At 63.1% G+C, this 25,000-nt stretch overlaps 2 protein-coding genes across 12 annotated transcripts; one reads left to right on the top strand and one right to left on the bottom strand.

The window, feature by feature from the left end:
• Window positions 1-133: 133 nt before the first annotated feature.
• MLST8 (MTOR associated protein MLST8) lies at window positions 134-15,031 on the bottom strand. 4 transcript variants are annotated; one of them, XM_090024348.1, is made up of 10 exons: window positions 15,007-15,031; window positions 8,297-8,434; window positions 5,969-6,020; window positions 5,439-5,601; window positions 4,842-4,917; window positions 2,651-2,803; window positions 2,324-2,448; window positions 1,675-1,838; window positions 690-823; window positions 134-337 (listed from the first exon to the last, which is right to left on the bottom strand). In XM_090024348.1, exons 1-9 carry the CDS (start codon window positions 15,019-15,021, stop codon window positions 705-707), a joined length of 1,005 nt encoding a protein of 334 aa, XP_089880474.1. In that variant the 5' UTR covers window positions 15,022-15,031; the 3' UTR covers window positions 134-337; window positions 690-704. The 4 variants fall into 4 exon arrangements, with proteins under 4 accessions (XP_089880474.1, XP_089880471.1, XP_089880475.1 ...); XM_090024345.1 differs by lacking the exon at window positions 15,007-15,031 and adding an exon at window positions 11,422-12,353; XM_090024349.1 differs by lacking the exon at window positions 15,007-15,031 and adding an exon at window positions 9,349-9,484.
• On the top strand, window positions 8,387-22,956 carry LOC149855156 (hexosaminidase D-like). Of its 8 annotated transcripts, none has more exons than XM_090024339.1 (15): window positions 8,387-8,510; window positions 15,516-15,630; window positions 15,849-15,945; window positions 16,442-16,679; window positions 16,776-16,885; window positions 16,969-17,056; window positions 17,201-17,365; window positions 17,860-18,043; window positions 18,329-18,400; window positions 18,604-18,808; window positions 19,261-19,343; window positions 19,899-19,977; window positions 20,998-21,099; window positions 21,500-21,589; window positions 22,106-22,956. In XM_090024339.1, exons 1-15 carry the CDS (start codon window positions 8,481-8,483, stop codon window positions 22,287-22,289), a joined length of 1,842 nt encoding a protein of 613 aa, XP_089880465.1. In that variant the 5' UTR covers window positions 8,387-8,480; the 3' UTR covers window positions 22,290-22,956. The 8 variants fall into 8 exon arrangements, with proteins under 8 accessions (XP_089880465.1, XP_089880464.1, XP_089880463.1 ...); XM_090024338.1 differs by lacking the exon at window positions 8,387-8,510 and adding an exon at window positions 9,042-9,143; XM_090024337.1 differs by lacking the exon at window positions 8,387-8,510 and adding an exon at window positions 9,638-9,985.
• The last annotated feature ends 2,044 nt before the right edge of the window (window positions 22,957-25,000 follow it).

The raw sequence follows: 25,000 nt of genomic DNA, 5'->3' as shown, positions 1-25,000 counted from the left end.
CCGAGTTAAACACATACGTTGGCGGCTAAGTTCTTCAGCTCATTCCTACACGAGACACCCCATGAGGCTGCCTGCATGGTGCTGCTCAAGGGAGGGTAGGAGAGAGCCAGAGGATTATGATGACAGGTGCCCATTTCCGACCTTGTCAGTATATACATTTTATTTACAACCGTGCTCCTGGGCCATGCCCTTTAGATTGGCAGCTGTTAGGCGAGGGTACACCCTTGTTCCACATTGTAGGAGTAGGGCTTCTTAAAGCTTTGCAGCTGCCTGCACCACTGGTCAGCCGCTGAACCGGGTACACTTGAGTCCATTCCAAGCCCATCTTCCATCAAGCCTGTAAAGCAGTGAATAAACCAATTGCAACAGAACAGAAGGCCTGCGCTTCCTCTCCCTCCCCTGCACACTCCATTATGCAACTCCAAGCTGAGAGACAGCAGGGCAGCCGCCTGCCCTGGGTAACACAGGAACTTCCTCAGGGTGTAATTCAATAGTCAGCGCTGCAGACACCAAGCCTGGGCAGGGTCCCATGCGGTGTGCTATGCCACCCACTGTGACCCATGATGGGTCCCAGGCTGGGGGACAGTTGTCCTTCTTTTCAAGGAAATACTTCACTGAGTGAATTTCCTAACCAGCAAAGGGTGCTGGCTGATGGCATCATTCAGCACATTGCAGGCTCGGGCCCTTACCTGTCCTCACACCTGCTATCCCAACACGCTGTCATTGAAAGCGAGGCAGACGACAGCTTTCTGGTGGCCGCTGTATTCCCTCTTGATTTCGCCCGTCTCCACACACCAAAGCCGGGCCAAATTATCCGAGGAAGCTGGAATGGTAAACGAGGAGAGGCTGAATGCAAAATGCCTGCCCATTCTCTCCTGCAAAGAACCCCAGCTCCTTGCTTCGTTAGCCCAGTGCACCAGAGCGCCTGGCAGTGGCAGACAGGGCAGGGAGTCTTGTATCACGGTGTGCATCTGCCCGAACCGGGTTTCTGATATTCCTGAGGGATGTGCAGTGCAGTGGTAAATACCACGAGGCTGCTCTTCCACCAAATGAAACAAGCAGTGCGCCCTACGGGTCGAGAGATTCCCTGCTACAAACAGGACGAGGCAGAATGGTGCCAGCCATAGACGTTGCCTTTGTTACCGCATAGAGTTTTACCCTGGATATTACTGTGGAGTAACTTTACTGCCTGGTAAAGCAGACAGACAACGTGTTCTGCACGGTAACTTTCCCATGTAGTGAAGCCACAGCACATTTCTTGAGTGGCATCTGAGCCATCTGCTGTGAACCTGGGCTGTACACTGGGTGCTCACTCCAGCCCTATGATGCAGTAAAGTCAGTTTATTATATGGCAGATGTGCCACATGCCCACACCCAAAGGGAGTTAAGTTGGACACGCAGCAGAGCAGAGCCGTGTGCTCATAACCAGCTCATGTGTGTTCACAGAACTGTAGAAAATGAGGGTTGGAAGCGACCTCAGGGGTCATCTAGTCGAACCCTCTGCTCAAAGCAGGGGAAGGAAGGGGATCCACCTCCCAGCTCCACAGGTGTCCTTGGGAGTTGATGGGGAAAATCTGCCTTTCAAATCCCCAGGGACCCACAGCACAGACCAGCAAAACCTGTGGCCCCAGCCGGGCTCAACAGCCAGCTGCGCAGAGGGCCCCACTATCTTACCAGTGACGATGTACTGCGAGTCCCCAGAGAAGGCGCAGTCCCACATCCAGCCCCGAGAGGTTTCCCCTGGGTTGTTACTCTTGATACTCAGTTCTGTCATTAGTGAGAAATTGGAAGTCCTCCAGATCTTACAGGTCTGGTCTGCAGAGCATGTAGCTAAGAGCCTGGAGGGGAGCAATGCAGGAGCATGGTCAGGATTCATTTCCTTGCTACCATGGGATGCTCTCCGCAGTGGCTCTGGAAACATGACACACTGCAGGGCCCAGCACACAGACAGCACAGTCTGCCAGGAGCCGCAGACCCCCCGGGCCAGCCCCCATGCTGGAAGAGAAGGACTACTATTTGCTCCACCTCTTGCGAAGCACAGGGCTGAGAAAAGGACAGGCCAGGTTTATGGGCTCAGAGCAGTCAGTACGTTGCTCCTTAGGCTACGTGCTACCCATGCCAAACTCGTGAAGTGACAATTGGGCACTAGGTGAGAGGCCAGACTGATCGCTCAGCTGTTGCCTTCTCCGCTTCCTGCTGCTGGGAGGAGGAAATGGAGCCAGACCTGCATCAGCAGCTGGGCCCCCGTCGGTCTCCTGAGACCCAGTCTGAAAGACCGGCTTTGTTCAAGGCTGGGGCAGAGCAGCGAGCTGGCAGCACTCACGTGGAGTCGGGGCTGAACTTGCACTGGAGGGCGTAGCGGTTGTGCGCCGGGATCTTGGTCTTAGGGATGAGCTGAGTCACCTCCTCCCCAATGCCACCGGTTAAATTCCAGACGTAGCAGTTCCCCTGCAGACAGAGAGGAGCTGGCTGCTAGGCTGGACCGCAAGGGGCACGAGGGACGCAGGCAACGGGCACGAGCACGCCCGCCCGCCTGCCCCAGAGCGCAGCGAGCTCGTGCAATGGACGTGCCGAGAAGCCTGCGACGGGACAAACGGCAGAACTGCTGCAGCCCTGGCTACTCCGCTCCTAGGGCTCCAGTCGGACTCACCGAACTGTTGACAGCCGCCATGTAACTGGCGTCAGGGTCGATGTGAACCGAATTGACAGAAACTTCTGGCTCGGGAATCAGCTGCTCGTTGTGGTCTGTTTTCAGGTCCCAGATGTGAATAGCACCACTCTGATCCCCGACAATTAGCTCAGCCTGCAAAGGACCAAGTCACAATTTGCAATTAGGAAACAGAAAAGGCAGTGCAGAGAGTGCCTGCACCTAAGTGCATCCAATACAGCCATCTATCTGGCCCAGATGTTCCTGTTCTGCCCAGTCGTCAGCACGACGGCACTTTGGATCTGCAGCTGCTTGCACATTCTTACCATGCTGCAATCTAAATAAGCCTTATCCCCGTTTTACAGATAGGGAAACTGAGCCAAGGAGGCATTTTTAGAAGTGTACACTAAGTTTCTGGGCCCAGCTCCAGACCTCTTGAGCCCAATTTCCAGAACTGTCCAGCAGCTGTGACCCACCAAAGCCAGCCATGCTTGGCACCCCTGAAAACCCAGCAATGGAAGCTTTCTAACTCAATGGATCCTTCTGGCATTTATGGCCTACATAACTTTCTCAGTCAGGGAGCAGATCCAACCAAGAGCCGTGGTTGGGATTTAGGAGCCTGGGCTCCCAGTCATGTGCTCAGACCACCACACAATGCTGTCTCTCTCCATTAAGATTCTGGCTTTTATCAGTGGTGTGCACCAGCAATACTGCACTGAACCATGGATCAGCCTTGTCGTGTGCCCACCAGTGTGCAACAGCCTGCCTTGGAGGAAGAGGACCACTGCCCAAAACATACCCAAATCCACTGCCCAAAACATACCCAAATCCAGTGTGTAGGGCAGAGGTCCCTCCCTGGCCACCTGCAATGCTAAGATTGCACCCTGAACCCTGAAAGGGGCTGCCCCCTCCTAGTATGTGTAGACACAGCTGCAGAAGCAGTCACTGAACTGATAACAACCCCCTGGCAGTGCTTGATAGCAGCTGTGAGCTGCTCAGGCTGATGACACCCCGCACAGGTATCCCCAACTCAGTCCGATTCGCTCCAGAATAAAGGCCATAACATGGCAGTGTCTGCTTGGCCATGTTCTCAAATGTAAATTCCTGCACGACAGCTGACACCGATACAACATGTAGTCTTCCTGATGTGCCGACACCGCACAACTGTTAGTGCTAATGAGGCAAAGGTCATGTCCGATCTGAAGTAAAACATGGGTCTTGCAAAATTAAAGCACCCACAAGGCCTAAAGCCAAAGGAGCATTTCCACAGCGTGTCCTCCTAAAAGAGGAACGGTTTGTTTTGCGAGACACATCAATCCTTCGCTGCGCTGTTTGCAGCCCAGACGTTGCAACACTGGGCTGGCACGTAAGGATGTGAAAGTAACAAGTGAGCTGTGTGACACAAGGGAAGCCAAAGGGACAATTTTCACTGAGCTGAGTAAAATACAACACCAATTCCGTTTTTCCCTTATTATAGGAATTAGGGGTACTTAGCCCAACAGTAACAGAAATTAAAGCACGTTGCAACTTAATGTGCAAAGTGCAACTTAAACGTTTCTGCTCTAAGAAACAGGGAATGATCTGTACATTTGTTTATGCCACTCTGTCCTCGAAAGAATCCAGGGGCAATCCTGTTTTAAGACTGAAAAGGGAAACTGTAGTCTCGGTTCCTTTTTTCTCTATCCTCCCACACAAGGGAGGTTTTGCATTCATGAGCAGAAAGGGAGGGAATGCACTTCCACGGAGCAGGTCCAAGGTCTCAGTTCAACCTAAGTCAACAGGCAGATACTCCCACGGGACCCAGAGGCAAGGAGCTCAGGTAATAAATGACAGAATCACACACAGTGATACCATCTAGTGCCTGGAGCAGCACCGAGCAATCACGAGAGTTTTGATCACCTGCCTGTACTCAAGGGTATGCTTCTCTGTGTGGATTCAGGGGGTTTTCTCAGCTGCCAGATATAGGAAACTCTTTCAATTTTGACCAACACCCATGTCTGGTACTTAATGCTGAGACAGGAGCTCACGCTTAGCAAGTTCAAGTCTTGTCAGAGCAGCAAACAAGTCCATTTAGAAAACACAATGTTCTGCAATGACTGCCAGTCATGTATCCCGTCAGGTTTCTAGTTGGGAGACGCAGAACATCTGTAGCAGCCTCCCCGAGCCTAGCAAGCGCAGAACGGCGTGCGTTTACCTGGTTAGGATGCAAGCAGACACAATTAATAGGAGCATTCACTTGGAAAATACGTTGGCACTGAAGGTTACGTGACCTGCAACAGAATGAACACAAATGAGAAGAGTCAGAGAAGCAGCTGCAATGAGATCTCCTGCTTCCCTCAGGCCTGTACCAGCTCCCTGCCGCCCCTGCAGGTGCTGAAGAGGGCTTGCTCGCTGCATGCAAGGGCATTGGGTAGGAGGTGAAGCCTGCCGGCCCCACCTGCAACTTCCAAAGGGATCAGAGGGAGGCAGAAGGCCATCACCCAAACGAGCCAGGACCCCTGGACTGAACCAGAAGCACCAGGGAATAGTTAAAGATCACAAATGGACAGGACCCAACTTTTACCTCTTATCCACATGACACCGCCAGCAGCCTCTGAGCACCAGAAGCAGTGCAATACTGATTCAGAGGAAAGACACTGAACCCCTCGTTCTGGGTGGCCCCCCTGGATGTCTCCCAGCCAAGTACTGCCCCGTGGCTGCTGGCTACGGTCACGGCTCAGAGGGTTTATGGAGACAGAAGATGCATCCCAAGAGGGAACCCCCACGGAGCAGCGCTGGCCTCAGCGGGTACCTCAGGTCCCATATCCTCGCCATGCAGTCCTCGCCTCCTGTGTACATCCAGCGGCCGTCTTCGTGAAACCCGACGGAGGTGATGTTCTTGCTTACGCCATCGTAATTAATGACCGGGTTGGGGTTGTTCGAGTTCAGGTCGTACATCCGAATGTGCTGGTAACCTGGAAGCCACGATGACAATGAGCGGGGACCCAGACGTACATGGCAGGTGTCAAACACAGTGGCCAAAGCCCCCTCTGCGAAGGGCCACCCGACCTCAGTAGAAGGCAGGCTGTCCCCACATCACCCTGCCCAGCAGGGTCTGTGGGTCCCAGAGCAGACACACTCGTCACAGGGGCTCCAGGGAGGTGAGCCCTGGCGAGCCACACGTGAGCATGTCTGAGCACGTAGCCGGGGGCACCACAGCTGGATCACATGCACGAGGGTGAAGTCACCACACACCAGTTGGAAACCAGTACCAGAAACCACCAGACTCCTCTCCTCCCTGCATGCCCCCAACTAGGGCATGGGGCCGCAGGCAGGGCTCACCTGCAGCAGCGATCATGCTGCGGTCTGGGGTGATCTCCAGAGCATTCACTTGCTAGAGGTGCTGGTTAAGGTTGACAGAGAAAGTGAGTACCTCTGCAGCAGGAGACAGCACTCTCTTGAATTTACCCTGCCTGGAGAAACCTCAGTCTGGTGGGGGCTTCTCACCGGGCATCCTTTCTTTGGGAACAATCTAGACTGGAAAGGGAAGCTTGGCGCACCACCGCACGCCCGATGTTTCACACCAAAGAGCGCATCTGATGACTCCAACATGGCAGGACACATCAGCCTGCTCTGTCCGCCCCACAAAGGCCTGGCCCGATTCCAGCTCTACACCTTCCCTTCCAACACCATCCGCTGACCGCTCCTCTCTACCTTTGCCCCCCTGGTCTCCCCAAACTCTGAAGTTTAGCTCAGCCTCGACAGCGCTGTTGCAAGGAAAATGTCTAACCGTAGAGAGATCTTTGCTTTGCCCCACGCCCCGGTCAGAGGGTCTGAAGGCACGAGGCTCTACAAGGACCTTCAGAAGAGACGACAGATGCCGGGCATCGCTGGGCCTGCTTCCCGATGCAGAAAGAGTAGCTTTGGCTCGCTGAACATGCGTACACGTGGTGGGGCAATGAGTCTGCACTCTCTCACCCCCTCCTTTCCCAGCCACTGCTCACTCCAGCTTTTCTTGCCTCACTCTTGTCCTCTGACTCCTGCCCCTATTTATTTGCCCTCCTCTTTGGCTTTTATCGGAGCAGAAAACCAGGCGGTGTGGTGTCTGCTCATTCCCTGCCCGGCCACCATTAATCCATGACCGAGCCAAAAGACTCTACTCTACCCAGTGACATGGGCCGAGCGACTGCCCCGAATTTGTTCTTGTCTGACCTGCAGAGTATCACTGAGGAAGAACATCCCTCCAGGAGCTGAGTGATGCCCGGGGTGCAGGACCCACTGGTAAGCTGTCCCAACAGTGAATCCTTTAAAGACTTCTGCCTTGTTTCTAGCCTTCATTCCTCTAGCTCCAAATCCACCCTCTGGATCCTGTTAGACCTTGGTCTGCCCATCCACGAGGTGCCTCTCAGCGACCCTCTTCTTTCCCTTTAAGCTCAACAAGCAGCAGTTTCTCACTCACGGGCACGTCCCCAGCCCCTTAGTCACTCTCACAGCCCATCTCTTCACCTTCCCAACCCATCCACAGCCTCCTTGGGCCACAGACACCGGAACAGGACGCAGGGGATGCACCTGCATGGGGTACAGGGGAAAAGGAATCTCCTCCCTGCCTGCCTGACGTCAAGCTGGCCACGCTGAACAGCGAATGCCGTCTGTATCCAGTTTACCAACAATCCCGATCACCCCGTACTAGGCCTGTCCTCTTTGTTATTCACCATTCCGCCCATTTTGGGGGTTATCTGCAAACTGTACTGCAAGAGGCTGCCAGGATTTTGCACTAATCTAGGAAAACCAGAGTCTGGGGCAATGTCATGGCATGGTCAGGAGAGGGCAAAACACCCCACCTTTGGACAGGTCCTACAGAAACACTTTTCCCACCCTTCTTTATGGGTACACGCGCAGAGGTGGGACGGGGGGTTTCCTTTACATCTGACCCACCAAACTAACTCAGACTCAGTTGTGGTCCATAATTTTGCTGTCTCCTCCATCATTAGGCCCGTTTCCTGACACGCTACAAATGTAACACACGCAATATAACGATGTGAGCCAATCGTTGCTACTGTCGCAGCTTTTGGGAGGTTGCAGCTGCTGACGAGAGTCCGGATCGAAGCTCAGACCAAGAGTTTGATCCGTGCGTTACGGCTGAGCCAAGCTAGAGGGTCTCGCCCCCCGCTCAGAGTCAGACCGGCGCTGCATTGGGGTCAGGAAGGAACTTGGCCCCCTGGTCAGATTGGTACGGATGGGAGAGGGGGGGTTTCTTTCCCCTGTAGCAGGTGTGGCCGCTATTTGGGATTTCTTAAGCAGATAGTAAAACCTTGTGCAGAAGCAGCACGTTGGCCGCGGTGGTCCCCCTGCTATACCGATGGCACGTTAGGGTGTGATACGCTGAGTTGGTCTGGGGTGACTGTAGCTTTGCCAGGAGGCTGGACAATGGATCGGGCTGGGATGGTTTGCACAGAGCTGATCCTGCCTCAGGCAGTGGCTGGACTAGAGGTGACCTCTGCAGGTCCCTTCCAGCCCCGTTGGACTTTGGGTCCTGGCAAGCCCTTCTCTCCTCTCAGGACAGGCTACGTGGGGAATTAAACCAATGCCAGGGCTCTCCGTCCCCACCAGAGCCCATGACCCGTCAGAGGCGCCGGGGCTGGAGGCCGCGTGCAGGCGCGAGAAGGATACAGAGTCTTGGTGCTGGACGGTGCGGGTGCAGATCCCGCTGTGCGCCTGCCAGAACCGCACGGTGTGGTCGTAGCCGGCGGTCGCCAGGATCACGGGGTCGCTGCCCACGGTGCCCTGCGCTGTGTTCATGGTGGGGGCCTGAAGGGAGGAATTGAGAAGAAGGTCATTGGTGCAGATCCCAGCAATGCCCCAGCCCCCACCCACGGCACACGTGGTGAGTATCTCCCCCCGCCCCCATGCACACTCCCATCACTCCTGCGCGTGAGCCCTGGCCTGCCCCAGGCAGCAGGTCACCCAGGTAGATCCCGGTGCTCCGGACCCCCCTATTGCAACAGCCCCCCACTGCAACCGCCCCGGCCCCTACTGCAACCCCCATATTGCAACACGCCCCCATACTGTAACAGGCCCCCATTGCAATAGCCCCCCACTGCAACAGACCCACCATCTATTGCAGCAGCCCCCATATTGCAACAACCCCCATTGCAGCAGCCCCAGCCCCCTATTGCAACCCCCCTATTGCAACAGTCCCCTTATTGCACCCTCCCCTCCCCCACATTGCACGAAAGTCTCGGGGCCACAGGCCGCACGGGGGGGAGGGGCGCCCCCTTTACCTGCGGACACACGAGGGGGGAGATGGAGCACCGCAGCGCATGCGCACAGCGCGACCCGGGTCGACCAGCGGCGAGGCGCATGCGCAGAACGGGGTACATGCCTGGAGCGGGATACGACCGCGTCCAGCAAGCGCATGCGTGTGTGCAAGGTGCCCTGCCGGGCTCTGGCGCGGGAGGACGTGCGCATGCGCGGAGGCTCGGGCGAGCCCAAGCGGCGCCAAAGCGCGGGGGGCAGAGTAGGTGTCGCGTTGCAGCCCCGAGCAGCCCCGGGAGGGGGCGGTGCTGCTCGCGGGGTGCGCAGCGCCGTGCGCCGCGCTCGGGGCGGCCCAGGCCTGGGCGCTGGGGCCCTGGGCACCCTCTGGGGCTGGGATCCAGGCAGGCGTGGGGGCTGGTGCCCAGCCTAGGGGGTTGGGGTGCCCAGCCTGGGGGCACAGCCCCTACCTGGCACCGGGTGCGCCAGCTCGGGGGCACTGCCTGAGGGTTGCCCCGTGACCTTTGCCCCTACTGGAAGCCCCTGGGACGGGCGCTGCGTGCATGCTGCAGCCCTGGCGCGCCAGACGCGTGCATTGCTCTCGCTGGCAGCCCCGACGCGGGCTCGCTGGGCACCTCCGGGGCGCCCGGGGGGCCTACGGCGGCTGTGCTGCCAGGGGCGCCGAGCCCGGGCTGTCGAACCCTTCCTGCCCCCGGCTTCCCCGCCTGCCGCTTCCTGAACGCCAGGCTGAGCCGCGAGTCGAGACGTGCGCGGCAGATGCGTCGTTTGCCGCAGGACGTTTTCCCCTCGGTCTCTGCTAAGCGCATCCCCGCGGAGCCGGCTCGGCCCTGTGCCCGCCAGTTTACGCCGGTTTCGATCCAAGGCCGACGTTGGGGGCTTGCGGCCTTTCGGCCTGAGCTGCGGGTGCACCCGGGGCCGCCGGCGCTCTGCTGCGGCCGGACGTCTCCTGGGCGGGCGACGGCAAAAGGATGCTCGCGACCGGGTCGCTGGATGCTGCTGGACCCTCGGGGATGGCTCGGGGACGGGAGGTGGCCCCCCTCCCTCGCGTGTCTCCGGCCTCGTCGCCGCGTCTTCCCTCGCGCACAGGTATCGCTCTTGAGATTCGGAGCACGCTTCCTGAAGGGAACGAACGCTCAGTGGTGCAGGCAGTGTTATGATGAACAGCTCTTTCCCCTGAAATCGGAGAGGCTTTATTGCCAGTTGGGCAAAGCCCCCGTGGGAAGCATTCATTTCTCTCCAGGAAAATGTCGTTCTGTCGAGAGTTCGGTGTCGCCGCCAGCGCTCGGAGCATCTCCGCCGAGCCCCGGCAAGGCAGGGAGTGCGGCACGGATGCAAAATTAAAACGATCTGTCACTAAACTCGCACCTCTTTAATAACAGGTTGCCGCATCAGGCCGAGGAGGGTTTGCCAGAGGCGGTGGCGCGCTGCAGGCACGTTTCCACACGCGTGTTTCCCTGCTGCTTCGCCTGGGCCCATGCTCCGTTTGGGGCTGGGCTGGGTGGGAAGCACCTCTCTGCTCCAGAGGGGCGTGTGTTCAAGCACGGTGGCGGTTTGCAAGCAGGCATAGGACGGCTGGTCCGCGGATTCGGGACGCCCCTCTCCAGTTCCCAGCAGCACCCCCAAACCCTGGTGGGACAGAGCAGCTGCCACGCCCTTCTGCGATGCCGCCCCCAGAGCAGGGGGCTGCAAAGATCAGTGCACCCGGGGTGCGAGGTGCTGCAGCCCTGCAGGGACCGGGCAGGGCTTTGCTAAAGCAGGCATCCCTGCCCAAAGCTGCGTGTGCAGAAGAGACGGGCGCGGCAGCCCTCTGCCCAGGTGAGCGATGCCCGGGGCAGCTCTGCAGGGAGCTGTCACCAGCCCCTCCTGCGCTGCAGCCCAGCCCCGATCCCAATCCGGGTCCCTTTAAGAGCGGGGCTGGGTGGCTCCGTGCGCCCGGCTGTGGGGTGATGCCACCGGCTCCGGCTGCTCCGCGCGTGCTCCCTGCTGCCAGCCCGGCCCGGCTGCACCTGCCAGGTAGGGGCGGGCAGAGCCCCCCGGGGCCAGGCATGCTGCTGCCCTGGCTAGTCCTAGTGGTAGCCCTGCATCGGGGCCCGGCGCGGCAGGAGGCTCTGGGGGGCAGGGTCTGGGGGAGGAGGAGGAGGAAGCGGGAGGGGAGAACGATCTCCCCGCAGGGCGGTGGGAGGCAGCGGCACGGACAAGGAGGCAGCTGGGCTGAGCCACGGAGCCCTTCCCTTGCTGCTCTCTCCACCCACGCGGGTCCCCTCGCCCTTGCCCGCGCTGGCGGACGGGGGTCCGGTGCGTCCTCAGCCCTTCCGGGGCGCACGTGCCTCCCCTTGCCTTGGGGCAAGGTTGCGGGCTAGAGCCCCTGTGCCAGTGCTTCGTACCCCAGGCTGCACCCCTCCTGGGGAGGGGGATGCATGGCAAAGCCGTGCATCTGCATGAGCACCAATGCCCAAGCTCCCTGGCAAAGCCCCGCACCTGTGTGAGCACCAGCACCCGAGCTCCCCAGCAGTCCAGCCTACCGCTATCCTGGCCAGGGTGAAGCGGCTGCGCCTGGGGTGCCGTCCGCGGCAGGCTGTCCGTGTCCGGAGAGCGCAGGGAGGAGCTGGGAGCGAGGCTGTGTCCTCTGGCTGCTGACCCAGATCCAGCTCTGGCGTGCGAGGATGGGCAGCTCTGGTGCAGCCTGAGCCACGGCGAGGAGGCTCTGAGCCCGGCCTCCCTGGTCCTGAGCATCCTGGCCGCAGGGCCTGCCTAGTGCATGAAGACCCCCGTCCAGCGAGGGCATCGGCGAGGTCTCCCCTAATACCCCGCCGTCTCCGTCTGTGAGCACGTTCCCTGGGCCGAGCTGGGACGGGAGGGCTGCTGCTGACCTGCTCAAGGGGTTTTTTTAAGTGTGGCTGAGCTTTGCTCCCCTCCTGCCCCCTGCTCCTGCCTGGCTGCCACGAAGGGGAGACCCCTTGTCCTGCTTTCCAGCCGGGGCCTGTTCGTGGCCAGAGCCCCACGTGTTCTGGTGCCAGCAGCATCCCTGGGCTGCCCCAGTTCTTCCCGTGTGCGGCACAGGGCTCCCCGCCTCCGCTCTGCCATCCATCGTTGCCTTTGCCCCGAGCTGAACGTGCCTTTCCTGGGCACAGCTGGAGCGAATCATCTGCGGCGTCCAGGCAGGATCTTGCCAGGGCCTCGTGCGGTGGCACCGCCACTGCCCAGCCGTAAAGGAGACGCGCGGCCGTGCAGCACGGCTTGCCCACCCTAGCGCTCGGCTCTGCCGCGAGTGTCCGGCGCACCAGACCCTCCTCCTCCTCCTCGGTGGTTTCCAGCCGGCGAGCTCCCAGCCCGTTGCACTTATTGCTGCTGGGTGCTCCCGTTTCTGCGGCCGTGGCCCTCAAGGTCGCCCCGGTCTGGGCTGCCGTCCCGCCGCGTGGGGTCACAGATTTCGGCAGCGCTTCGTGCCCAGGTCCTGGATGCAAACGTTGAATTAGACCGGCCCCCAGACAGAGCCGGGAGGAACTCCCTTGCGCTTGGCTTCCCTTCTGGTGCCCTTGCTCGCCCTCCTAGCTCTTGATTAATCATTTCCCCAGTGGCGCCCCATCACGTGCTTTGCCCAAGCCCAGATAAACGAGATCACCTTTCTTCTGCCTGGAGCGCTGGCTCTCGGGAGACGCATCGGGTTCGTCCGGCTCCGTCTGCCCCGCGACGCTCCTTGCCCTGTCTCTCGCCATCCTTCCCTGGACGGTTAGTTTAAAAGCGCTGGGTGCTGTGCCCTGCTCGCCCTTGGTCTTGTCTGTCCTGCAGCTTATGGAGAAGGGAGCTGGGGACGTGGGGGGCAGGTGTACGTGCACGATACCAAGCGTCACGGGGCCCCAGGCTCAGCTGGCAGCCCTCGGTGGTACCGTGCGACACCTGTTTAATGGGCGCAGCGGATCCGCGCGCCAGGAGTGGCGTCAAGGCCAGTAGGCTTAATTAAAGCTGCCTGGAGGACATCCCTCTTGACAACGCCGCTTGGCGACGGTGAGACAGGGAGAGGCCTGTGCACGGGCACGGAGCGAGCGCCTGGTATTTGCATCCCGGACCCTGGCAGCTTCTTGCGACGCGCAGGAGTCCGGAGCAGGTGGCTGCATCCGGCGTGGCGCTCCGGGCAGGCGCGGGGTGGCACGGCTCCAAGGCAGCTCCCGGGGTTAATCCACCCTTGCCGCACGACAAGGACTTGTGCAAAGGGGGAGCCTCGATGACGGCCACGTGTACCCAGGGCCCCTGACGTCCTCCTGGGTGTGTAGCTGCGCAGGGGCCACGGTCGCCCTGGGGGGCTCGGGGCCAGAGGGTGGTGGGCACAGGTCCGGGATGCTTCTAGGACGTGTCACTGCCGTTCTGCCCCAGCTCGGGGGCAGCCTGCGAACGCTGCTGTGCCCCGACGGGACTTCCTCGCAGGGCCGTGTCCGCGGCCTCCTGAAGCCGAGAACAAAGGGCTCCTCTGCTCCAGCATCCTCTGGAGGGTGCGCTGCTGCGTGCGGCACGGCTCGGGCTCTCCCCCCGCCTGTCTGCGCCCAGCAGGTTTCCGGCTGCTTTTTTGCTTTCAGTTTCGAGGTTGCCTACGATGCTGATGAGAGCCGCGGCCCGCCCAGGCGTGCCGCAGAGCTGGCCTGGTGACAGGGGCGGGGAGCCGTGCTTGTGCACGTGTGCCCGTGCAGCGTAGTGTGTGCACGAGTGTAAGCGCCCTCTCCCTTCCTCCCCTGCTGATGTCGCTTCGAGCCGTGTAAGGGAGCCAGCGCCGCTGGGCAGGCGCGGTGGGCCGGCGGCTCGCTCTGGGGGCGGCGGGGCAGTCCGAGCGGGGTTGCTGTGCCCGCCGGCCTGGGCGACCGTCTGGTGCGTGTCGTGACCCCTGGACGCGGCGACACAGTGAGTGCAGGGGGTGTCTGTCCCCGGGGCAAGGGGGTTGGGTTGGCCCTGGTGCGGGACCTAGTGGAGACAGGATTTCTGCAGCAGCCGCTGTGGCCCTGCTGTGACCCAAGTGCTGTGACTCGGCGGGGCCGGATCCTGCTCGCGGACCGCGTCCGAGACCTCTGGAGCTGGGGAGGGTTCAATTCCCTCCGCCACAGATTGGGCTGAGCCTCCCCTCCCTCCCCCCAGCCGGCCCTCTCTGCTAGAGCTACTTGTCAGGGGTGCGGCGTCGCTGGGTACACACGCTCACACCCACATTATCAATTAGTCCTGCAACACTTCAGTGCCGTGGAGCATAGTCGTGCCCCGGCCTGCAGGAAGTTTCATCCGCCTTGGTCCCCCCGGCTTTGTTCGTCTTGTTGCAAATGCAGCAAGGAGGCAGCAGCCCGCAAGGCTGGAGGGAGCAAGAGCGGGGCCCAGCCGGGTCTCCCCAGGCCTCTGCCCTGCCAAGGAGCTCCAGCCTCAGGGCAGCCAGCTAGAGGCCCGGTGCTAGCGTGCGCCGGGGGAGGAAGCCCGGGCAGAGGGTGCTAGCGGGGCAGATGCCACCCTCCACAGAGCTCCTGCGCCCAGTTCCCCCGCCGGGGCAGCCAGCATCCGCCGGGTGCTGCCAGGCGAGCGGTGCTGGTGCCTCCGGGGTGAACGGGGGCCGGGGATTCTTCCAGCGCGGCCCACGGGGACTCGGACACCTGGGTCCTTATTCCTGCCGCGGCCCCGTCCTCGTGATCGGAGCAGGCCCCTCTGCCTGTGCCCTCCCGCCTCCTGCTTCGCCTGATGGGCTCGTAGCCTCTCTGGGGCCGGGACTGAGCGTGTGTTCGTGTGTGCACCTGTGTGGGTATACGTGCACGCCTAGCGAGGCCTGATTATGTGTGTGTGTGCATGCACAGAGGCTTTTGTGTGTGTGTGTGTGTGTGTGTGTGCGCACGCACAGAGGTGCACATGTACAGAAGCATGCACGTGCGTGCATGCACAGAGGTGCGTGCATGCATGCATTCTGGTGCGTGCCCGCTGGTGCGTGTGTGCGTGCGTATGTGCACACAGCCCTGATTTCAGCTGGGGGCTCTGGGGACAACTTCAAGAGTCCGGTAAAGCGGTGCGTGTCCCGTGCACGCTGCAGCCGCCCCTCCCGGGGTACTGCAAGCCCTCGCTGTGTGAACAAGGAAGCATTGTGCAAATACCTGAGCTGCGCCCATTGTCCCCACTCCCTCTCCAGTCAGCCCCACCGGGTATCTCCAGGGTGCGCCTGACCCCGGGCGGGCAGGAAGTCGCGCGGGTCAGGTGCTTGATCGGCGATAAGGCAGTTGCTGGATCCCTGGCTGCAAAGGCTGTTGGTGGCAGGAGGCCGGCTGACAGCCCCGCACGGCTTTTGCTGCCCGGGTGCTTCGGGGACCCCAGGCGAGCGCTCGGGCTCTGCACACTGGGGGCGTTTCATGCAGGCCGAGGGCTCAGGAGAAGTGGCAAAGAGGGGAGCCTTGCGGGGGTGGGGAGGGGTGTCCGCCTTTGCACGCGCACGTGTGCCCAGGGGTTTTCCGGGGGTCTGGTGCATGGTCTGGAGGCCCGGCCCGGCCTCGTGGTGCACAGAGCTGGGCGGCTTGAGGGCGTCCTGCTCCGGAAGCTGCTTCTGCAGGGTAGGGAAGGAGCAGACATCGGGCTGAGCCCTCTCGCTGTCCCCCTTCCCGTCTTGCAGGGGCTCCCCCCAGTGCCAGCCCAGCTCTTCCCTCCATGGGGAGCGCTGGCCCAACGGTCTCCGTGCCAGGCGTCTGCTCCCGAAACCTGCCCTGACATTGCCAGCGCCAGACCAGGTAGGAGCTGCCCAGGTGTCACCTGTTCGGGGCGGGGGGCAAGTCCCCGCACTGCCCAGAGTTGGGGCGGGGACCCAGGCCAGGCATCCTCCCACGGATGCAGGGGAGAGGAGCCTGGGTCTGCTGCGCGGAAGTGGGGCTGGGGGCTTGCAGGGGTGCTGCAGGGGTGGGAGAAGCCGTGCCCCCAGCTCAGCCCTCCCCTGCCCGCTCGCCCGCAGCGATGTCCTTCAAGCGCAACCAGAAGCTGCACCTGCTGCGCCTCGCCGTGCTGCTCGTGGTGGCCCTGGCCGGCATCAAGTTCCTCTTCCGAGACAGGTGAGGTGGGGCTGGCGTGGCACGGACGCTCGGCCCGGGGTCCCGGGTCTGCAGGTGGAAGCTGCCCCCGTCCCCACCGCCGGCGGTGCCCCCCCCGGAGCCTCGGCTACTGCCGGAGGTGGGAGCGGGGGACGAGGCAGGAGCAGCGAGGTGGACTTCACCTGCAGCCGAGGGCTCTGAGCTGGCGGTACGGTCTCCTGCCCCCCCGGTTTCCGCTTTAGCACGCGTTTCCCCGGGCCGGCTACACGGAGACGGGCCCCCGCCTTGCTCTGGACTAGCCAGAAGCAGCAGCAGCCGTTTCGGGGGAGAGGGTCCCCGGTTTCATGGGTGTCAGTGACTGCAGGAGCTGGGAACGTGGTCGAGCCAGGCGGATTTCCCTTGTTAGCCCCTCTCGTCTGGCCCGGGACACGAGGGAGGCTGGCGTGGGGCTCGTAAAGGGGCCGGTGCCCCCGAGACCAGGCCCTGACGGGCGTTGGTGTGCCCTGTGTGTGCGCAGTTTCACCCTGGAGCTGCACAAGCACGTCGGCAAGGACGGCGACTTCTGGAGCAAGAGCGGGGATGTCCTCCCGGAGCCAGACCCCCGCAGCCAGCCCCTCGACCCGGAGGCCGCCCAGGCCGCGGGGCCCAAGCAAGAGGCCAGGAAGCAGCTCTCCAAGGACTTCAGCGCCACCGAGATGAGGCTGGTGCACCTGGACCTGAAGGGCGCTGCCCCCAAGGTGTCCTACCTGGAGCAGGTGAGCGGGCTCTGATCCTGAGCTGCCGGGGGAGGGCGCCCTCGGGCACCCCGCTCCATCCGTCCGCTGCAGCCCTGGCCATGGCTGTCCCCACAGTTGTTCCCGCTGCTGGCCAGGCTGGGTGCCAATGGGGTCCTGATCGAGTACGAGGACATGTTCCCCTTCAAGGGTGAGCTCGGCGTGCTGCGGGCTCCCTACGCCTACAGGTGAGGCCGGTGGGAGGGGTGGCGTGAGCCCCGCGACGCAGGGCAGCCAGAGCCCCCTGACAGGCCCTTCCTCTGCTCCCCAGCGAGGACGACCTGGAGCGGATCCAGCAGCTGGCACAGCTCAGTCAGCTGGAGGTGGTTCCCCTGGTGCAGACCTTCGGGCACGTGGAGGTAGGCCTGGCCTCTCTGCCTTCGTCGGGGTGTCTGGGCCAGGCTGCTCCCAGCCTCGTCCTGCGCCGCCCCATCCCCTGGTCGGACCCTGAGGCCGGGGGCTCGTGGCGGCCGGCTGACGCGGCCCCTGCGCTTCCTCACCAGTTCATCCTGAAGCACGACCAGTACCGGCACCTGCGGGAGGTGGAGCGCTTCCCCAACAGCTTCAACCCCCACGTCCCAGACACGCTGGTTCTGCTCAAGAGCATCCTGGCGCAGGTGATGGACAAGCACCGCCGCGCCAGCTGGATCCACATTGGCGCCGACGAGGTGAGCGCGGGAGCCTCCTCCCAGAGCCGGGGCCCCTCGCTCGACCGAGCCCTGCCCTCAGGGCTGCTGGGTGGTCCCGGCTGCCAACGGGGACGCCCGAGCCGCACCTCCCTCGCATCCGGGCTCGGCTGCAGCTGGCTTCTCGTCCCCACGCTGGTCTCAGCCCAGCGCAGGGCCCCCCCTTGCAGCTGTAGCCTGGCACGGGGCGGTGCAGGACGGACTGAGCAGTGCACTGGGGCAGGAAGCAGAGCAGCAGATCCGGCGGGGAGCAGAAAGCAGAGGATCAGGTTGGGCAGGCAGCAGACGGCAGGGCAGCCGATCAGGCAGGGGAAAGGGGATTGTGGCACTTGGGGAGGGGGCAGGGCAAAAAAGGAAGGCCCCCATCTCCCTAGCAGCTTGCTGGGGGCATGGAGCAGGACCGGCGGGATGGTAGGGTTGGGAGCGGCGGGGTGAGCTCGCGGACCTGACGTGTGCTCTGCTCCCCGTCGCCCCAGGTCTTCCACCTGGGCGAGGGCATGGACTCCAAGAACTGGCTGAACCGCAACCAGGGCGACGTGGGGAGGATGTACCTCAACCACATCAAGGAGGTCGTGAGCTTCCTCGTGAGCCAGTACTGGGGGCTCCGGGTCCTGCTGTGGGACGACATGCTGCGGAAGATCAACGTGGCCACCCTCCGAGGTCAGGGCTCTGCAGGCATCCCGGCGGGGCTCCCCGGGAGGAGCCGGGTGCATCCCGGGAGCAGTGGCTCGAGGCCACGGCGCCGCAGCGGCCCGGGTCTCTGGGACATCCCGGTGCCCCGAGGGAGCTGGGCTGGGGAAGGAGACGAGAGCCCCCTCCTGCCTAGAGCAGGTTGCAAGCTCTCGGGCTTGTCAGGGATTAATGCCGATTACTGGAGCTATCTGGAGAGGGCGCGTGGAGGTGTCACGGTCTCAGCCTCTCTCCTCCGGCCTCGGTCTCCCGCAGAATCGGGCATTGCGAAGTATGCGGCGCCCGTGGTGTGGTACTACGCGCCCGACTTCGAAGCCGAGCAGATCGGTAAGGGGGCAGCTGCGCTGTGGGTTCAGGGCTGGTGAAGGGCATCTGGGTGATGGGCCCCAGTGCCGCTGGGCCTGGCTCCCTGGGGCTGGAGAAGGTGGTCTGGGCAGGGGAGTAGTGCTCCAACTCGTGTCCCCCCCAGTGCATGCCCCAGCGTGGTGAGGGCTGGCTGTCCTCTCCATCCTCATTTCCGACTCTCCCAGGAAACTTCCTCTCCAAGTATGCGGACAGCGGCTTCCAGACTGTGTGGTTCGCCAGCTCCTTCAAGGGCACCACGGGACCAGCCCAGCAGTGGACGCCGCTGGGCAACCACCTGAACAACCACCTGAGCTGGCTCAAGGTGATCCAAGCCATGCCCAAATTCCCAGCCATCAAGTTCCAGGGCATCGCCCTCACGGGGTGGCAGAGGTGAGGTGGCAGCGCTGTCCAGTACGAGCTACCAGCTGGGTTCGTGGGGCAGCGGGCTTTACTCCGGACTCTGGCACAGCCCACCCAGAGCACGGTGTGTGGGTCTGCACGTGCCGGGGGTACGAGCTGCGGCTGCCTGGAGATGACGACAAGAAGGAGCAGAGAGCAGGCGTGGGGGGCAGCGGGGGTACAGCCAGCAGGGCTGGGGGGGCTGGCAGAAAGCTCCCCGCATCCCAGCACGGCTTGTTCAGTAGCACTGGCTGCGGAGCAGGGGCCGTGCCAGAGCCTTTCGCAGCACAGCTGGGCCCTAGCGCGGCCACCTTGAATTGCTGCGGTGACTGGGCTCTGCCTCCCGACCCCGCGCCAGGGGCCTGTGCTGCACCCCAGGGAAGCCGGGGGCAGCGCTTCACTGCGGCCGTGGGCTCTGCGATGACGCGTGGCGCTCCCTGCAGGTATGACCACTACTCTGTGCTGTGCGAGCTGCTGCCCGTGAGCATCCCCTCCCTGGCCGTGTGCCTGCAGACCCTGGTGAACGGTGGGTAAGGCTCAGTTAGCCCGGGGCAAAGCCTGGGGGAGGGTTTAGGGGGGCTACGGGCTCTGTCCCCAGCTCAGCCAGGCTCTTGGGCCCTGTACCTGGCTCCACGACTGACCCCGTGCACAGCCCTTACCCTCGGCACGGCCCGGAGGCCTGGCCCACGCACGGCTCCACTCCCATGGTTTTAGGAAGCGTGTGCCCCCTCTTCCCCCCGCCCCACCAGGCACGGTTAGGCAGCAGCCACGTCTGTGTTACCAGTTGTGCCTGTGTGTTTTCACGGCCTTTGTGGGGACATGGTGTTTTTCCACTCATTGGAGCACGGCTCCACACGCGTGTCTTCTCCCACCCCCTGGCCTGTAGGGAGCTGGTCTGCAGGGGACCGGGCCCTGGGGCTGTGCTGGGAGCCAGCTCACTGGGTCAAGCAACAGCACATCCCCAAGCCATCGCTATGCAGATGCTGCCCCCAGCGACCCACAGTTGCCCCTGGGTATTGCCCCTCCGCCTGCACTCTCCTCCCCTCCACTGACCCCTTCCTCTCCTTCCCTCCCCACCCAGGTGGGTTCACGGACGCCACCAAGAAGAAAGTCCTGGATGTCCTGGGCTTCCAGAATATCCACCTGGAGAAGAGCACGTGGTAGGGGGCTGCCCTGCCCCGCTGCATCCGAGCGCCGTGCCCCCAGCGGGTGCTAATCCCGGCCTTGCCTTGGGGACAGTCCCTCTGAGCCCCCTCTGTAGCCACCCTGCGGCTTACTGGGCTCCCTCACCTGTCCTTGAGGGCCCCCGCTCGGCTCAGGGCAGTGCCGGGGGTGTACCAAGCCCTGCGCCGCCCAGATTATCTCTAAAGCCGCCCTAACACCAGGATAATCTGCCCGTTTGACAAAGGGCCGGCTCCGGCTGTGGTGTCCAGGGGCCTGAGCCGGGACGCTGCATCCCCACGCTTCTGAACCGCTCTGGCGGGGTCGCGCCCGGCTGGTGAGCGGTGCCTGGCCCCGAGCTGCCGGGGCAGAGGGGGGCTCTCGCATGGGCCGTGTGAGATGGTGCAGGATGAGGGCGCTCAGCCGGGACTAGAGACACAGGCTCCGTCCCTGCTCCGCTGCCGTCTCCCTGTGTGGCCATGGGCAAGTCCCTTAGCTGCTGCGTCCCCACGTCTGCAGTAGGGGGACGGCATAGCCCTGCCCCGCTGAGGGCACAGGGGCGAAGGCATCTCGGGGTGTGAGGGGCTCTGACCTGCAGCCCACTACAGACAGGGAAACATGCCCCAGGCCGGCCTCTGGGCGGTCCCCAGCACCTGTCTCTGCCAGCCCGTGCAGCCAGGTCCCTTCTCCTCCATGGGACGTGGCCATCGCCACCCTTAGCCCGGGGCCAGCGCAGCGCAGCACTGGCTGTCCAACATGCCTGGCTCTGGGGAGGCCGTGAGTGCTCTTGGGGGCCTCCTTTCTATTTCCCATGGCAAAAACGGGTCACACCCAAAGGGCACGGAGGGGGTCACGTGCCCCTTTACAGAGGTTGTGCAGACGTCCTTTAGCAGCCTGAGCGCGGAGGGTGGCTGCATCTGCCCAAGAGCTGGCAGGTCTGGGGCTCCTTCGTCCGGCATACCGGGCTGCCCAGAGCCGGCCGGCTCTGCCCGGGCCTCACGCCCCCGCGTTTCTCCTAGCGATGGAGGTGGCGGGTTCCCTGGCTCCGAGATCTACCGCATAGTGGAGCAGATCAACGGCCACCTCAGGGACAGCGTCGTCAAGGTCTTGGAGGAGGAGAGGTACCTGCGCCCCGGGGTTGGCTGGTGTCTGCTAGCCTGAGGTAGCAGGACAAACCGGCAGGGCTCAGAGGCTCCTGGAGCTTGCGAAGCCAGGAGTGTGTGTGTGCACGTGTGTGGGGGTGTGTATGTGTGCACGTGCAAAGGGGGGAGCCTTTTCTGCCTTCAGGCCAGGGGTTAAAGTCAACCAGAGTCTATTAGGAAGTGGCACGCGGGGTCTTGTTCGAGGGGTGTCGCATGCCCTGACTCCGGGCTAGTGCCCACCCCAGCCTGGGTGCGGCCTCCAGCAGCTCCCCTGCGGGCCTGTGCTGGCGGGGAGGGTGGAGAGCCCCGCTGGGGCTGGGGCCGGCGGCCGGGCTGTGCGGTGGTCACCTTGCTGGGTGGTGTCTGTCTCCCTTGCCAGCGCCATCAAGGGGTGGTTCAGCCATTACCACAGGAAGCACCAGTTCGGCAACCCCCGCAACATGGAGAGCTTCGGCAGCAAGGTGTTGAAGTACGTGAGGTCCCGGGGCACAGGGTCTACCCCGGGCAGTTCCTTGTGAAAGGGGGGTGGATTCTGCCATGAAAGCGAGTATGGGGAGTCACAAGGTTTGGGCACCAGGCACAGATTTCCCGAGGGACTTTAGGTGCCTCCCTTCTGCTCTCCATGCCTCAGTTTCCCCTTTGGGTCGGCGGGGGGGAGGCAGAGGTGGGCTCTTTCAGCCAGGGGCCTCGGGAACTTGAAAGCAGCACCCTGCATGCACAAAGAGCAGGAGTCTGAGTGTGGACTAGCCCCCCGCTATCGCTGCAGTGCTGGCGCTGCACCCTCGGCTTGGGAAACCCCTTCCCGTCCCGTTGCTGGCAGGGGGTCGGAGAGGGAGCGTGGGTGTTCCCCGAGTATGTGAGCTGGGGTTGGGGGTCCCCAGGGATGGGCAGGGATGTCCGGGCGGGGTCCCCTGGGGTCGGCAGCGTCCCATGGCCTTGCTGGGCCCCTGGCCGCAGCTCTGATGCGCGGCCCCTCCCACCCCAGGGTGCAGGAGGACTGGGAGAACCTGGTGCAGACCCTCCGCGCCCACCTGGAGAGCATCTTCTTCCCCGACTTGGTGGAGGAGTGGATGGAGGAGAACGTCAACCCCTACCTGGACCGCCTGCGGCGCTTTGTCAAGGACTACCGTGAGGTCATCCGCCTCAACGCCCGGCCCAAGATCTTGTAGGGGCCAGAGCCGGGGGCCTGCTTGGCTGCTCCTGGCCCTGCGGTGGCTCCAGCCAGGGTGCGTCTCCCTGCCCCGGGCTGCCTGGCGCCCCCGGCCTAGACCCCCGCGCCGCCCCTCTTCCCATCGCAGCCGTGGCCCAGCGTCCACGCCTGCGGCCGCAGCAGCGGTGCCCAGGGCGGGGGACGCCTTGGCTGGCCCGCGGCTGCCATCTGGAAGCTGCCAGAGGCCGCCGTCCCCAGCCAGGCTCCTGCCCTGGTGCTGGTACAAGCCGCTCCGTAGGTGCGTGGGGGGCGCAGCCACTTGTGGCGCTTCCTGTAGTTGCAAACAACACGTAGGAACGGGGCAGGTCTGTGCCCTTCCCGTGCCCCAAACCCAAAGTTGTAGTTTTTCCCCTCTGCCTTCCCCTGAAGCCACGGAGGTCAGGGGCTCGGGAGGCTGCTCCCACCCCCGACAGGTGCGCCAGCACCCCCTGCCGCTCCCACGGCAGCGCTGCACCCTCCTTCCCGGCATCACCGAGGCTGGTGCGTTGACCGGCACAACTTCCTAGGCCTGGGGGCAGCGCGGGGGCCAGGGCTCGACACGCGTGTTGGTTCGTGCATGGCTCTGGGCAGGGCTCATCCCGGCCCCTACATCACAGTTTGGAGCCGGGTGGTTTTCCGAGCGCGGCTTCTGCAATAAAGTATTTTCTTACAAAAGACTGTGAGGCTGGAGAACCGCCGGTGCCCTGAGCCCTCCCAACTCATGGGCCCGGGGGTCGGTGCTCCCTCCTTGTGGCCCCGGGTGCAGATTCTGCCATGGGTCCCACGCCTGAAAGGCTCAAGGCGCTCTTCTCAGCCCTGGCAGGAGGCGTCTCTGCCCCAGGCACGGCGCTGCTGGGGATTAGAGTGCCAGGCTTGGCCCCTCTTGGACTGTGCTCGGGTGAGTCTCGGGACTGAGAGGCAGTAGGGGATGCAGGTAGCCCCGAGCAGGGGGCTGGGGCAGGGTGGCAGACCCGGGAGGGCACTTGTCCTCCCTCTGCCGTGCTCCCTGCCTCCGCACTGGTCTCTGGCCTGCTCTGGGAGGCTTTATCCAACAGAGGGTGCCGCTCTCTGCATGCGTGCACACACGTGTGCTCACTCGAGCATGCACACGGCTGCCTGCCCAGACTCTTGAGGCCTCCGGGCTGCTGTGGACGCTGGTCAAGGCTCCAGTCTTGTCACTTGGGGAGCTCAAGCCTGGCAGTGACCCCCTCTCCTGCCTTGCTCAGGCAGGCCATGGTGTGATATTCCCAGAGCCTCTTCCCAGGGAGGCCGGGGAGGGCTGAGACCTCGAGCCTGAGTGCGGGGCTGGGCAAAGTGCCCTCCGGAGAGGTTGCTCCGGCCCAGCTGCTGCGCTGCGTGGATGGGGAGGCACGTGCTCTGCCCGGCAGTAGCACTCCTCTGTGCTGTTGCGGCACCGGGAGTGCGGGCGGCAGCTGCCTGTCCAGTCCCGGCGGGAAGGGGAGAGTCCCCGCAGCAGCCCCGCTGCCTGGTGGTGGCTTCCTGCTCCCGCCCCGCTGCGCAGGGAACTCGGCTGCCACCTCAGGCGACGGCACGCGCGCGGTGGGGGATCTGAAGCGAGCAGCCCTGCTTGGCTTTGGGGCTGCAGCAACGCACAGCTGCTGCACGGGGTGCCTGGGGAGAGCGGGGCGGGGAGCGCTCCCAGCCGCTTTGCACGAGCGTGGCACAGGAGAGGAGCAGAGCCCGCCAGCCAACGCAGCAGGCCGCTCCGCTGAGAGCACGCCGGGGGCTGCAGTCCGGGGAGCGGCAGGGACGGGCTGACGGCGCGAAGACGCCTTCCTGAGGGTGGAAAGGGGCAGCAGGCACTGCGACATGAGCACTGCACCATGCCAGCAGGGTCACATCCTGCCCCAAGCATGAGCCTAGCACCACAGCTTTTCCGGGGCCCTGGGCAGAGGGAGATGCTGCCTGCCAGGGACGCAAAGCAGGGGCTGATGTACCTCTGCCGGCCCTGGAGTCGGGCAAAGCCCTCCGACCTGTCTCATGGCTCAAGCCAACTTTGTGTCTGCTTCGAGGTCTCCAAGGCAAACCGTGAACGCCTTGCCCGTTAAAGCCACTGGGAGACTGGTTTCCGGCAGGATGCACGCGCCTGCCCAGTACAAGAGCAGGGGCTGGGCATGGTCATGCGTGTCCCATGGGGCGTGGGCTAGGCAGAGACAGAGGGGACCGATCCAGTCCTGCATCCTCCGATTCAGCACGACTCCTCTTTCCTCCTGCAGAACCAGCCATGCTGCTTCCCCAGCGCTGGGCTCAGAGCCACACGGCTTGGGTAGGGGAGGCTGCGAGAGCATCGGCACATGGGGGGCGGGGAGGGATGCCCCCACTGCCCATCCTCTCCTGCTTGCCTTCCTGCCCGTGGGGGCAACATCCTCACCTAGTCTGGAGATGCAGTAAATATTTATAATGAATTTCCCTCCGGGATATTCCGTTGAAAGGGCCCGCGCATGGGGAAAGAGCGCTTCCCCCGAGCAGTCTCAGCGGTCAAGGCGATGTCCGGGCTCCTTGCTCTGCGGTTCGCGGGCGGAGGGAAGCCAGGCCCCCGTTGTTTGCGGGCTCTTTCACCTTCGCTCGCTCGGTGCCGCTTCGGCTCCGCTGTGTGGCAACGCTGGACCGCCACCCGCCCCGGGGGCACGCTGCGCCCGGCCGGGGGGGTTTCACTCGCGCAGCCAGCTG

This window comes from Crocodylus siamensis, chromosome 12, assembly GCF_052110815.1.
Source record: "Crocodylus siamensis isolate JL-2025a chromosome 12, ASM5211081v1, whole genome shotgun sequence".
Classification (NCBI taxonomy): domain Eukaryota; kingdom Metazoa; phylum Chordata; order Crocodylia; family Crocodylidae; genus Crocodylus; species Crocodylus siamensis.
The sequence above is the reverse complement of the archived record's forward strand: the minus strand, read 5'-3'. Positions and strand labels throughout refer to the sequence as shown.

What these genes read in the sequence shown, in the direction of transcription:
- LOC149855156 (XM_090024337.1), top strand. Translation starts at nt 9,656, where the DNA reads ATGCGTCGTTTGCCGCAGGACGTTTTCCCCTCGGTCTCTGCTAAGCGC. An exon ending in AGGTGTCCTACCTGGAGCAG is followed by an intron (nt 16,680 to 16,775) that starts GTGAGCGGGCTC and finishes CTGTCCCCACAG; the next exon opens with TTGTTCCCGCTGCTGGCCAG. An exon ending in CTTCGAAGCCGAGCAGATCG is followed by an intron (nt 18,401 to 18,603) that starts GTAAGGGGGCAG and finishes CGACTCTCCCAG; the next exon opens with GAAACTTCCTCTCCAAGTAT.
- MLST8 (XM_090024345.1), bottom strand. Translation starts at nt 11,922, where the DNA reads ATGCTGCTGGCACCAGAACACGTGGGGCTCTGGCCACGAACAGGCCCC. An exon ending in GCGAGGATATGGGACCTGAG is followed by an intron (nt 4,918 to 5,438) that starts GTACCCGCTGAG and finishes ATTCTGTTGCAG; the next exon opens with GTCACGTAACCTTCAGTGCC. An exon ending in TCTGCTTGCATCCTAACCAG is followed by an intron (nt 2,804 to 4,841) that starts GTAAACGCACGC and finishes GGTCCTTTGCAG; the next exon opens with GCTGAGCTAATTGTCGGGGA.